The following is a 13,830-nucleotide window of genomic DNA, read 5'->3' as shown; positions in this document are numbered from 1 at the left end:
TTTGGAGGTATGTGTGTACGTGAGACAGAGAGGGAGGGGGTAGGAGGGGAGGGAGAGGGAGAGAAGCAGGTGAAAGAGAAAGAATGTGAATTCCTCCTCCTGAAATGTTGAGTAAATAATGAAATAACTTTGTTATATAACACCTTCCTTGCCACAATAATCTGGATAGATTTTTACCATTATTTTAAAACTTTAAAATTTGTGGAACAGAAAAATTTTCATTTTTCACAACCAAAAGTAGAATGGATTTTCTTATAGAAAGCACAAATAGTGCAGTAGGAATTTGGAGTAGCAGGTGTTTTGTTTTAACCCCTTCCCCGGCAGAAACGTGTATACACGTTTTCACAAAATGTTCTTTTTTCAGTCGTCGACGAGTATACTCGTCTAAAAACTTTACCTTCAAAAACCAGCTACATACGTACCATTCTAAATAATTTCATCTAGAAACTTTCTGAGGAAATACTATTCTTAACCACAAAAATGGGAAGAAAAAATAATTACAAACTGTTTTCATAACCAGCATCAAAAATACTATATAGAACCAAAATAAAAAAATTAGTCTGAAAAAGAAACGTTTTTAACAAAAAAATTATTGGGGAAGGGGTTAAAGACTGGAAATGAGCTCTAGCTGGTTTGGTTCAGTGGATAGAGCTTCGCCCTGGAGACTGAAGGGTCCCAGGTTTGATTCTAGTCAAGGGCACATGCCTGGGTTGCAGGCTAGATCTTCAGTAAGGGGGTGTGCAGGAGGCAACTGATTAATGGTTCTCTCTCATCATTGCTGTTTCTCTCTCTCCCTCTTCCTTTCTGAAATTAAAAAAAAGAAAGAATAATGGGTATATAACTATTTAAAATAAAATGAATGAAAATTTTTAAAAAAAGACTAAAAATGAAAATGAAACTGCCTTTTAAAAATTTTAAGCAATAAACTGAAAGCCAATTCTTACCTCTCCAGACTTGTTTAGCTTTAAACATTCAAAGTAAAATCAAGATTAATTCCAAAGGTGACTATTAAAGATGTTTTCTAAATTGCATATGCCTCATCTTGCTTGTTTTGAATCTCTGATCTATTATATAAAAAGCCTGTGGTCATCACGCCATCACGTCGTAACAACCGATCAGCAGGAGGCTGTGTGCACAGGGTGGGCGGGGCTGCGTGCACGGCAAAGCACATATGGGTGGGAGGGAACTTGACTCTGGAGGACCTAACTGGAGGCGCGGGTGTGTTTCTGGGTCACACTGGGGCAGCGGGCAGGTTTCTGGGTCCCACCTCCTGCAGTGGTGGCCGTGGGATTCTTTCTGGGTCCCGTGGAGCCACGGGACTCTGGGTCCTGGGTCTCTCGCGATTTTGCATGCTGGGCCCCTAGTATTTATAGAAAATGCTCAACAGACAGGAAGTTGAGAGTGTCAAATATTCACTGAGATTCTCCTGGCTTTTTATAGGAAAAACTAGCAGCACTTGAAGCAAGTATTGAACAGCGACTCAAGTGGGCGGGTGGTGCCAACCCTGCATTGGCACCTGTACTACAAGATTTTGAAGCAACAATAGCAGAAAGAAGGAATCTTGTCCTTAAGGAGAGCCAAAGAGCAAGTCAGGTATTGTGACTCATGTATGCCATCTTTGTTTCCAGTTGCAAGATTATGTAACTGATTGGAAGTTAAGTGTTGGATAACTAGGGGTATCTTGAGAGCTCTACCTCTAGTCAAAGCTCTGGGAAGAAAGACCAATAAAGGCTATGGGTGGGGGCAATATTCCTTAGGCTGAGCTCACAACCAGTTATTTCCCCAGACCCTTACTGGAAGTATCCCAGCAGCCTCTGTTGGAAAATAGAGAGTTTAATTCCACATTTATCTAAGGTGCTTTAAAGATTTGAATATTGTATTTTCCAGATGGCAATAAAATGTCTTAGTGTTTTTCCAGGGGTGGTGGATTAACTTTGTTGGGGTTGGGGGACAGAGAGGACCAAAAAAACCCCAACTTAATGTAATTTTCAATCAGATTCAAAATTAGACTAATATTGTATATACCCATCACCAAAATTTAAAAATTATCAATTTAAGGTCTACTTTAAAAAAATAAATGTTTTTATTGATTTCAGAGAGAGAGGAATGGAAAGAGGGAGAGAGATAGAAACATTGATTGGCTGCCTCCTGCCCACCCCCTACTGGGATCAAGCCTGCAACTAGGCATGTGCCCTGATGGAATAGAACTGGTGACCTCTTGGTAGATGGGCCAACACTCAATTCACTAAGCCACACCAACGAGGCTACTTAAGGCCTATTTTATTTCTTCTTTCTTTCTTTAAAAAAGAAAAAAAGAAAAAGAGAATCATTGATTGGGTGCCTCTTGCACGCCCCCCACTGGGAATTGATCTGGAAACCCGGGCATGTGGCCTGAATCAAAACATGATCTCCTGGTTCATAGGTTGATGCTCAACCACTGAGCCACACCAGCTGAGCTCCTCTCTATTTCTTACTACTCCTCCCCCTCCCATAGTCAATGGAAATCCCACATATTTTATAATTTTATCTGTAAATATGTCAGTATGTGTCTATAAAGATAATAACTATTTAAGAACACAATACTGTTATCTACCTTAAAAAATGTACTTAATATTTTCAAATATCTAGTTAGCATTTTGTGGTCTTCATTGTAAAGTTAGGAGTAGAAAGGGAACATTCCAAATTGAAATTTGGACATAGTACAAATTGCAGTTGAATATGATTAACAATTTTCTTTTGAAACAAATTTTTTTGTGTAAAAACAATCACATAGGAGATACATATACCTAATTATACTTAGGTGCTTTGGGCCATCTTAAGCCAAACTGTATCAACAACCAAAAATGTACACTTATTTACAGCCATAATTTATATGGATTAGGTCTGTGTTTCAGAAGAGTCATATTCATACATTCTCAGAACCTATTTTGGTCCTGAATTCTGGAAATTAATAGGTGGTGTTGTTTCATAGCATTAATTGCATTTTCCCTCCCTTCTTGTGGTGGTTCCTTTCCTTTTTTGCCTCTTCACAGGTCACTTTCCTCTGCAGCAATATCATTCATTTTGAAAGTTTACGAACTAGAACTGCTGAAGCCTTAAACCTGGATGCTGCGTTATTTGAACTAATCAAACGGTGTCAGCAAATGTGTTCATTTGCATCACAGTTTAACAGTTCGGTTTCTGAGTTAGAACTTCGTTTATTACAGAGAGTGGTGAGTCTTGAATCTTGGTGGGAGTATAGAGACTTAGTACTTAAAATGATAAGGCTGAGTTAAACCCTCAAAAATTAATATATTCACTCAATTTACATTTATTGAATGTGTACTTTATATGTGATGTTTTGAGGGAATACAATGATGGTTGAGTCTTGTTCCTAGCCCTTAAGGAACTTATTTATACAAATAATACAGTGAATGAAAAAGTGGAAAGCATTCTCAGAGTACTGTATAGCAAATGACTCAGATGCACTGACAGTAGGGTAGCAAGCACGCAGTGCTGGTGAAAGACAAAAGCTGGACAGGTGAGTTACGTACAGAAATACCAAGTTGATAAATTTGGTGTTTCTATTTTGTGGGGAGGCTTTAGGCTGTGTATCAGGACGTTCTAGATTGTTCGTTTGGTTTTTTGACTTTTTTTTGTATTTTAGAGAGAGGGCAAGAGAGAGAAATATTGGTTTGTTGCTTCCTCTATGTATCCAGACCAGTGATCAAACCTGAGACTTTTTCAGTGTATGGGATGACGCTCCAATCAGCTGAGTCACACCAGCCAGGGCCAGTTTCATTTTAAAGAGTGATTTGGGGTCCTGGATATGGATCATCTTGTTATTTCAGATACATGTCTTAGGTTTGAATAAACTTTAATTGTTTATTCCCTGTATGATTATGCTGAAAGTTAAAAATCTTAGCCTGTTTAAACTAGTATTTTCTGGGTAAATAATTCATAACTTGACAACTGAAGTTCTTTGTGTCAACTTGAGTTACTAATGCCTTTTGATGATGATGAAGAAGAAAAGAGTCTTATATTATTCCAGCTGATACTTAAAATCAAACAAATTCATGTTCTGTTTAGGACACTAGTCTTGAACATCCTATTGGCAGCTCTGAATGGCTTTTGTCAGCACACAAACAATTGACCCAGGATATGTCTGCTCAGAGAGCAATTCAGACAGAGAAAGAACAACAGATAGAAACGGTCTGTGAAACAATTCAGAATCTGGTTGATAATATAAAGACTGTGCTCACTGGCCATAATCGGCCACTTGGAGATGTCAAACACCTCCTGAAAGCAATGGCTAAGGTAAGACTAATAACATTAATATACAATCACTCCCCCCTTTTATAAAATTACATAGTGTTATTTATATAATATAAACAAAAACAATTTCTCTCAAGTCACATCTTCCAATTTGTATCTGAGTTAATTTGTGTTTTCATCAACTATTTTTTTTAAGCAGGTAGTAGTACCCTGATTTTGTACACTGAGAAAGTGAATGCTAAGGAAATTGATTCACCAAAGTAACATAATTATAATATAGCTGAAACTTGAACTTAGTTTCAGAATGTTTAGGTCTCCAATTTCTCTTCCCACCATTACCTCCAAACTCCAAAGTTTACTTTCAAAATGATTGAAATATTGTCTCTTCTTTCTAGTATCCTACATAATCTAAACAGTAAGGAAACTGAGCCCTGAGAAAAGGCTAGATTAGTCATTATAAAACAATAAATCATTTGATGTTAGGATTTATTTTTACTTGGAATTTTTATTTTGTGCTAGAAACAAAATTCCTATTGAAAGGGCATCTTAAATGGCAATAAGCAGATTGCACACATTGATATTTGAAAAACACTTACTGTTATTCAAAAGGTGCTGTCAAGAGTAATTACTGAAACAAAAACCATTTTTTCTTGATCATTAATAAATGGATTCTAGGATGAAGAAGCTGCTTTGGCAGATGGTGATGATGTTCCCTATGAGAACAGTGTTAGGCAGTTCTTGGGTGAATATAAATCCTGGCAGGATAACATTCAGACGGTGCTGTTTACGTTAGTCCAAGCTATGGGTCAGGTCCGAAGTCAGGAACATGTTGAAATGCTCCAGGAAATAACACCCACCCTGAAAGAACTGAAAACACAAAGTCAGAGGTAAGGACACCTTCTGACCTAAATGTAAAATGTAAAGTTTAAACCTCTGGTGTTTATTTAAGTTTTGTTTATTTAATTCATTTAATGTTCTTCGTCTTATATATAAGTAGTAATCTGATAAAGCATCCCATAAGTAAGCCATTTTCTTTTGTATTTCAGTATCTATAATAATTTAGTGAGTTTTGCATCACCTTTAATCACCGATGCAACAAATGAATGTTCAAGTCCAACATCATCTACTACATATCAGCCTTCTTTTGCTGCAGGTAGGACTTTCCTACTTCAAAAAACACCTGAATGTTGATCTGTTAATCTGTATATAGAAGCTAAGATATTTAACTGTACTGTAAGATATAAGTTTCTAAAGGGCTTCCCTAAATTTTGCCTTATCTCAAACTGAACAAATTTTGGCTTAATTTTAAAAGTACTAATATGAGAGTTTAAAAATATTTTGTGTTCAAATACCCTTTTATTCATTTAATTTTATGATTATGAAACATATGCCCGTTAGGAAAATCTAGAAAAATTTGTATTTCTGTTATAATTAGAAGTAGAACAACTTTGTGTTTGTTCGTTGACTTTTTTTGTATGTATGCATACACATACTCATAAATTGTTATCATTCTGTGAAGTAATTTTTATTGCCTTTTGTGATTTAATATTGATAATTTCCCTGTAGTTAAATAATCTTTTGTAATGACTTAGTTGCCAAATTTATTTTTATTTTTTAGCGGCCATATTTAATATACCATTCTATGTTAATCTTATTGGACAGTTAAGATATAGTATTTTGATGCCACAACAAGCTACAAATTTATATCTGGATGTGTAGCTATTTAGGCTGTTATTTTTAGAACTACTTCTGTATCAAGGGATAAAGTCATCTATTTTCAAGGCCGTACATTGTAGTTGGTGATTGAGAGAGTGTCCCCCTGCTGTCTTCTCTTTGTCCCCCTTCATTTTCTGTTTACATGTAAATTGAGCTACCAACTCTTTCACTATAGCAGTCCGAAGCAACACTGGCCAGAAGACCCAGCCTGATGTCATGTCACAGAATGCTAGAAAGCTGATTCAGAAAAATCTTGCTACATCAGCAGATACTCCACCAAGCACCGTTCCTGGAACTGGCAAGAGTGTTGTTTGTAGTCCTAAAAAGGCCGTCAGAGACCCTAAAACTGGGAAAGGTAATTAGTTAGAATAACGATGCCTTACATATTCATACAAAGTGGTGGTTTGACTTATTTATGTTTCCATTGCTTCATAGCTGTGCAAGAGAGAAACTCGTATGCAGTCAGTGTGTGGAAGAGAGTAAAAGCCAAGTTAGAGGGTCGAGATGTTGATCCAAATAGGAGGATGTCAGTTGCTGAACAGGTAGGTGACCATTTTAAAATTGAATTACACATTTTAATGCTGCCGAGACAGCAGAGGTTTTAAGATCCCCTCACCATTATACTTGGGGCTTCATCAAGAAATTAGAAACTTAAATCTATTTTTAGGATTCAGAAGGTTTTGAATAACAACTCTGGAATTAACAAATATTCACCACTTTATTCTGACTCTACTTTGTTAGCAATTTATTTTCTCCCCAGCCCTCTTGTAACAGAAATTTAGTGTGTTGACTTGACCCTCCCTCTCTCTCCACCAGAAGACAGTTAATTTGCACTTTAAAGAGGACTATCTGAAGGTTTCAAATGAACTGAGGCTGACATTTTGGGCGCAGGCATGCTATCTATAAAGTGTTCTTGGACATCAGTTTGTCTGAGGTCATTACTCTGAAATTTTCTCAGTAGTGTTATTAAATTTTATATATGAAATTTGAAAATGAATTCTTTTCCCCTCAGCTGTTTCTTTTGGAAGTTTTCAAACCTACAGAAATGTAGGGATGCTCATAAACTCTACCTAGAACTGGGAAACCAGTTGTTAATGTTTCCTGAGTCTGCTTCACATTTTCTGTCCGTGGATGCAGACACAGTTTTTCAGAACGATTTGATAGTTGTAGATATATAACACTTCATGTCTAAATACTTCAGCATATCTACTAAACAAACCATTGTAATATATAGCTACAATATAATTATATAACTACCAAATCAGGAAACAACAGCGATGTTACAACATTTCACTATTTCATCTTGATAACATTGACTTTTGTCTAATATTCAGTCCATATTCAGATTTCTTAGTTATCCCTAAATGTCCTCTCATTAAACCATCCTCACACTCCCATATAAGATCTAATCAAGGTTTAGCCTGTATTTTATGTTGCTTTTCCTATTTTTAGTCTCTTTTAATGTCTAAAATAGTTCCCCAGCCTTTTTCTTTCTTTTGACATTGACATTTTTTATATGTTCATGCTATTTATTTTGCAGAATATGACTGTTTGTATTTGTTTTTTTTCCTTATAATTAGATTCAATATCACCATTTTGGCAGGCATGCTATGTCAGTGATGTGTCCTCAGAATTTCACATCTTTGACACAAGTTAGATCACGTGGTCAAGGGCAGTGCTCTCAATTCTCCATTACAGATGTAACTTTTTCTGTAAAAATTTGAGGCTTGAAAGTCTTACTCTCTACCTAGAGGCCCAGTGCACGAATTCGTCTTTGGGACCCCCTGGTGGTCAGTGCATGTCATAGCGACTGGTCGTTCCACCCTTTGGTCGATTTGCATATTAGGCTTTTATTATATAGGATATTATATAGGATGTTTTGGCATCCATAATTCAGTTTCAACAGCAGGGAAGTTTTTTATTTTAAACACTGTTAAATCACTGTATAGGACCTGAGCTTGCACTATTCATGGTCAAGAGTCACTCTTTAGAAGCAATTTATCAAGTTTGTAAAAACCTGTGGACAATGTTCGTGGATAATAACCACGGGTTATTATCTTTACTTCTGATTTTCTCATAGGTTAATGGGTTATATGCTTTCATGACTGTCCCATCATAGCTCTCTGTTCATCTTTTAGAGGAGGCTTGGCTATTGTACTTTTTACTCTGATAGTCATTTCATTTTGTATGAAAGTAAGTTAAGGGTTATAGGAATGGGGTAAGTATAGAGTTCTTTGCATACAATTTTTTCATAGGTTATGATTCAGCCATATAGTAAGCATTTGCTATATAATTGGACCCTGAAGGATGCTCTGGATATAGAGATGGTTGTATCTCTTATAAATAAAAGAAAATTTAGCTGAGTTAGAATGTGGACATTGTTGAGGACCCAACTGTGTTCCAGAATCTGCTGGGCACTTTTTTACATAGCACCTAAGCATTTGCCCAGTAACTATACATGTTAATTCTAAGAGCAACTGTGGGGTAGGTGGGGCTCTCTCTTCATCTAAGGATTCATAAATTTCAGAGGGCTTGTGAGGTTCCCGACACCCATCTTGTAAGCTGTGCAATTATGAGGGAAGCTCTGCTTACTTAACCTCTTTTCCACAACAGCAACTATACTTCCTTTGGGTAATTAATTTGGGTGATTATAAACTTAATATTAAATAATTCATATTACTCATATATGAACCATGTCATGTCTTAAATGTCTTTAAATACTGTCCTGCCCATTTTTACAGGTTGACTATGTCATTAAGGAAGCAACTAATCTAGATAACTTGGCTCAGCTGTATGAAGGTTGGACAGCCTGGGTGTGAATGGCAAGACAGTAGATGAGTCTGGTTAAGCGAGGTCAGACGTCCACCAGAATCAACTCAGCCTCAGGCATCCAAAGCCACACCACAGTCGGTGGTGATGCAACTGGGGGCTTACTCTGAGGAAACCTAGGAAATCTCGGTGCGCAAGGAGGGGAATCCTGCAGGGCAGCTGCACTCAGGGATACGCCCAACACCATGGCCTGCCACCCTAGGGTCAAGGGTGAAGGAAAGAAAGCTCACCGCCTGAACACGGAGATTGTCTTTCTGCCTCAGAACAGCTGCAAATGTGTCAGGAGGTTAGCTGCAGAAAGAAATCGGGATGCTGCGGAGCACAGAGTGATTTGGAACTCCATTCCACCTGACCCTGTGTGTACAATCCAGGAAAAAACAAACCCCGCTCAGAAACAGAGAACTGGGGCCGCAAAGAAATCACAGCCAAGGAAGATTTGATGCATTCAGATTCTCGTGTAACACTTGTTGCTTGGCAACAGTACTGGTTGGGTTGACCAGTAAGTACAAAAAGGCTATGTGATATGAATTTCAGAAATGGACTGAAAATGGAGAGCTATGTAACAGATACACTACATGGGAAGAACTTACTTCTGAAATAAAAGGAAAAAACCCCACTCATCATCCTCCTCCCCAGACCCTACCACCTACCCATTTCCCTTTTACCTGATCTAGTAGATTAGACATCTTTCAAATTCACTTTTTGCTCAATCCTTATATTTCATATACTTCCATCTTGATGCTGTTACACAACTTATATTTGGAGTGATAAACAGAAATTTCTCTAAAACCACTGATAACGTGGAAAATTCAAGGATTGTTTGAAGGTCTGATGATCACATAAAATGTAATTCTGGTTAAGTCATTTCTGTGATTCTATCATGTACAGTATCCAGAATTTTCACTGTGCATTCAAAAGTAATGAATCTAACAGACATTTGATTTCATGTACACTCCCCTTTGCTTATAGTGTGCATTTTTTGGAGGTCATTCAAATTTTCCCTCTTCTGTGATTGCTGTAGTTTCTTTCATAGAAAGTAGCTAAACCAATGTAATCTTTTTACCTTTTTAAAAACCAGGATAGAATACCTATTAGAGTTTTACATTGTTGATGACAGATTAAAAATAAAGTGATGTTCTCTTGAAGGTAGAGTGAAATGTTTTTTTAATTCAGTTTTCTCATCTGATACTTTTAATTTACAAGGTGTAAATTAGAAGTGCTTTAGTTTACCTGGTATATTAGGACATCTACATGAAAACATCAGCAAAAGTGAGAACCACCAGTACCTTTTATTAAGTTCACTGAGTCTGTGAAGTACTTTTCTTTTGCATAATTTTAATAGTTTGCTGTTTAGTAATACATTAATTATAGTGATTTCATGATCAAGTTAAATTGAGCATTGCATTTCAGTACTGACTTTGTAAACTCAATTGTTGATCCAAAATAAAATTCAGATTAGAATAGGATTCTTAAAATCACAACACGAAGAATACAGTTTAAAATCTTGAGTCTATTTTTCCTACATCTTAGAGATTAGAACTGTGATCACTTTCTAGTTGCCAATCCTCACAGATAAACTTGAGAACTATTAAGGAAAAATTCCACATAGCTCTGGCGTTTTCTGTATTCTGACTGCTGCATTAATCTATAATTACCCATTAGACTGCATTTCAGTATCAGTGCTTTTTTAATACTTCAACAGATAGAGCAAGAAAGGTGGTATTTTTAAAATACCCGTGTGTGTCTAATTGCAAGATTAAGGAACCTAGTGCATCAAATTTTATTCATTCCTTTTTAACCTTACTTTCTCAGTCAAAACAACCTATCTGGAATAATAATGCCATATTGTGTTTTGCACACTGCTTTATTTCCTTGAGGCTGTGGGAGCTATTGCATTCATCACTTGATTACCTCTGCTCCTCAAGATTGACCAGTTTTTTTCAGCAACATTGTCACAAGGAAAAATTTCCATCAAAATGATAAAACCAGTTCATACTAGTTTGTCCCTATAGGTAGTATTCAAAAATTGCTTCCTCTTTGGCAAAGAAGATAAATGAAGTAGGTGAACTTTATCACCTGTGAATTTTTGGCTTCAGAGGTACCTGGCACCTTATCTGAGCAAAAATGAAACAGCTTTATAGCAAAAACATGTGCCTCTGGTAAATTATCCATCATTTTCATTTTAAAATAATCCCTCAGAGAATAGTGTAGCATATATATGTTTGGTTGTGGGGCAGATATGATGACTTCAAAGCTGCTCCTTACTGCACCCCGGACAAGACCCCAATCTCTACAGTTTGGCTTCCTCTGGGAAGTGATTCTGTAAGTACTAGTAGCCTTGCTGTTTTAAACTGCTGTAAGAGAACTCAACAATTAGAGAGTTAATCAACAGTAAAAAACCCTGGTGATAAAGCAGAATGAGAAGTCAGGGCTATATTTTGGGGATTGTCTTTTACAATGTAAAGTTTAGAGTGCTGTGGTTATGAAGTCATACATTTTTAATGATACAGAATACCTCTGGAAAACCGGGGGTCTGCTCCTCTCTTTTTCTTTCTCGAATTCAGGGGGTACAGAATAACCTACAACCTATCATTCAAAGTACCCTTGGAAATTGAAGTTTATTGTCTTTGTTGTCTTTAATTTTCTAGAATTGCCTAAATATTGATTTCTCTACAAAGCTGTGGAGGCTTAATGGTTTTATAGTGTATTTCTCTTTTACTGTTTCTTTGGTGTGTTTTAACAGTATTTCTGAGTTCTTAACAGTTTGCTAGGTGACAGTAGGTTTTGTGTCTGACACTGTGGTGAGTTGTTTTTGAGATATGTAAGATTTCTTTGAGAACTGATAATCAAGCTCTTGATCTGTTTCCTTAAATTATTTTTATTAAGAGCCCAAACCTAGGTTCAGGGTGAGGGTTTGTAATACAAAGAAAAACTTTCATCACTTCTGCCCTTAACACTTGCCTTTATTAACTAAGTTTAGTATGTAGTTTTTAAAAATATTGTCCAATGTTTGGTGTTTCTGCATGATTTTGTGGTTATTCTTGATGTGTGAAATTAAGGGGAAGAGCCATTTAAAAAATGCCACGCAGGGCAATGCAAGTACAGCCAAATATTAGAGTTGATGTGCAATCTTAGGTTCTTTTAACTCTGGGGTATTATAGGCAGTACTTTAAACTGAAAAGTCTTCCTGGCCTATTTTCCTCCACATATTTGTGACTTCTCTGGGGGCTTACTTGTTTTGGCAGGAAGAAGCTGGTCCTTTTCTCCCAACTCTTTTTATATTAAAGAAGAACACCCTCAATTGGCCTGTTAGTCCTTTCATCTTACATCAAAAATCAGTGAATGCTTTTCTATTAGCACATTTAAATACCATTGTTTTACATAAAATTAGATGCATAAAAAATCAGTGACCTTCTGTATTCCTGAGTTTGTAAAATGACAGTAGTTCAAAGCTAGAACTACCCGACCCTCCCTTAAATCAAGGAGGTAGGATATAGTAATGCAAGGTTCACTTAAAGAAGATAGATGTTTTCATTATTTGAGTTTTTAGATTCTTCCTATGGAGAAAAACTAGCATTACAGTTTCCCAAACATTGGGAAGGGGAAATTCACTGTTTTTTGACCCTTAGGGTTTGCTGCACTTTTCTTTTTAGGCCTGGGTAACCATATCACCATGCCTTTCTTCCAAATGGGCAAATGGACTCTTAGAGCAACTTTCTAGGTTCAAGGATTAATTGTACAACATGAACTGTTTAGAGTCTTTTACTTTCTATGGGAATTAGACTGGGGTAAGTAGGGAAAAGCTGTTGGTTGTGCTAATGTAAAAATGTCATACAATTAGCTGTACTTTTGAAGACGGTAAACAAGGAATTGCATGTTGTTCTGAAATACAGACTTGTAGAATGTTTTCTTTCTTTGAAACAGGCTGATTTCTTCCCCCTCTTCTTTTTCTGATAGTCCCAGTTTCAGTTCCTATTTAAAGCTCTTGTGTCAGTTATTTTTCTGGTTTAAATTGCCACCTGTAATGTCAGTGGCAACATCATACTTGTTAATTTACTTTACCTTCTTATAAGAGCAAATTGAGTTGAACTGAATCTCCCTTGTCCTAGTAAACATTGTATAAAATAAAGTGGCTTCTCTGTACAAAAGATTGTAATGCCTCCTGATGGATATAATTTTGTGATTGTATTTAAGATTAAAAGTTGAACAAATCACACCAGCTTCCTGAAAATGTTCATAATGCATTGTTTGGAAAACAAAAATACATGCCTACTTTGTGCATATTTGCATTACCATGGCAAAGATTGTATGAAATACATGTTTTTCAAAAAATAAAGGTTAAAAAGATGTAGCATTTAAGCTCTGAATTTATTGGTCAAAGTAGTTTCCAGAAAACTAAATTTTGCTATATGGGTAGCTATTTTTTTTAATAGTCTATTTTTATGATTTCAGAGAGGAAGGAAGAGGGAGAAATAGAAACATCAATGATGAGAATCACTGATGGGCTGCCTCCTGCACGCCCCCCCACTGGGGATGGAGCCCACAACCTGGGAATGTGTCCTGACCTGGAACTGACCTGGAACCTCCTGGTTCATAGGTCCATGCTCAACCACTGAGCACACCAGCCAGGTAGGTAGCTTTTTTAAAAGCATGAATACCTCTAGAAATTAAAAAATTTTTTCTCCCCTCAAAGTTCTATAGTATTTTTGAACAGCAGTGGAAATTTTACTTCAGTGGGAAAGTTCTTATCAAGAAACTGTTAAGCTTAATTTTGTCAATATTTAAAAACAAATCTATAACCTAGCTGGTTTGGCTCAGTGGTAAGCGTCAGCCCGTGGACTGAAGGGTTGCAGCAGGTTCCATTCCGTCAAAGCCAAGTACCTGGGCTGCAAGTACCCTGGCCCTGGTTGTGGCGGCACGGGAGGCAAACCAATTGATGTCTGTCTCACAAAGATGTTTCTGTCTTCCCCCTCCACTCTCTAAAAAACCGACAGAAAAAATATCCTCAGGTGAGGATTAACAAAAAAAATC

General features: G+C 36.7%; 1 protein-coding gene across 6 annotated transcripts in view; it reads left to right on the top strand.

The window, feature by feature from the left end:
* Nucleotides 1-13,153, top strand: part of SMG1 (SMG1 phosphatidylinositol 3-kinase-related kinase) — a 149,371-nt gene extending 136,218 nt beyond the window's left edge. For all 6 annotated transcript variants that reach the window (XM_015558989.1, XM_006756068.2, XM_015558985.1 and 3 more), the window contains 8 exons: nucleotides 1,441-1,593; nucleotides 3,033-3,212; nucleotides 4,069-4,296; nucleotides 4,930-5,141; nucleotides 5,301-5,407; nucleotides 6,146-6,325; nucleotides 6,406-6,512; nucleotides 8,712-13,153. In XM_015558989.1, coding sequence (XP_015414475.1) covers nucleotides 1,441-1,593; nucleotides 3,033-3,212; nucleotides 4,069-4,296; nucleotides 4,930-5,141; nucleotides 5,301-5,407; nucleotides 6,146-6,325; nucleotides 6,406-6,512; nucleotides 8,712-8,789 — 1,245 coding nt within the window. In that variant the 3' untranslated portion in view covers nucleotides 8,790-13,153. The remainder of the gene's footprint in view (nucleotides 1-1,440; nucleotides 1,594-3,032; nucleotides 3,213-4,068; nucleotides 4,297-4,929; nucleotides 5,142-5,300; nucleotides 5,408-6,145; nucleotides 6,326-6,405; nucleotides 6,513-8,711) is intronic.
* Nucleotides 13,154-13,830: the final 677 nt, after the last annotated feature.

Source organism: Myotis davidii, unplaced genomic scaffold (genome assembly GCF_000327345.1).
Source record: "Myotis davidii unplaced genomic scaffold, ASM32734v1 scaffold554, whole genome shotgun sequence".
NCBI classification, from domain to species: Eukaryota; Metazoa; Chordata; class Mammalia; order Chiroptera; family Vespertilionidae; genus Myotis; species Myotis davidii.
This window is presented reverse-complemented; position numbering and strand designations above follow the sequence as displayed.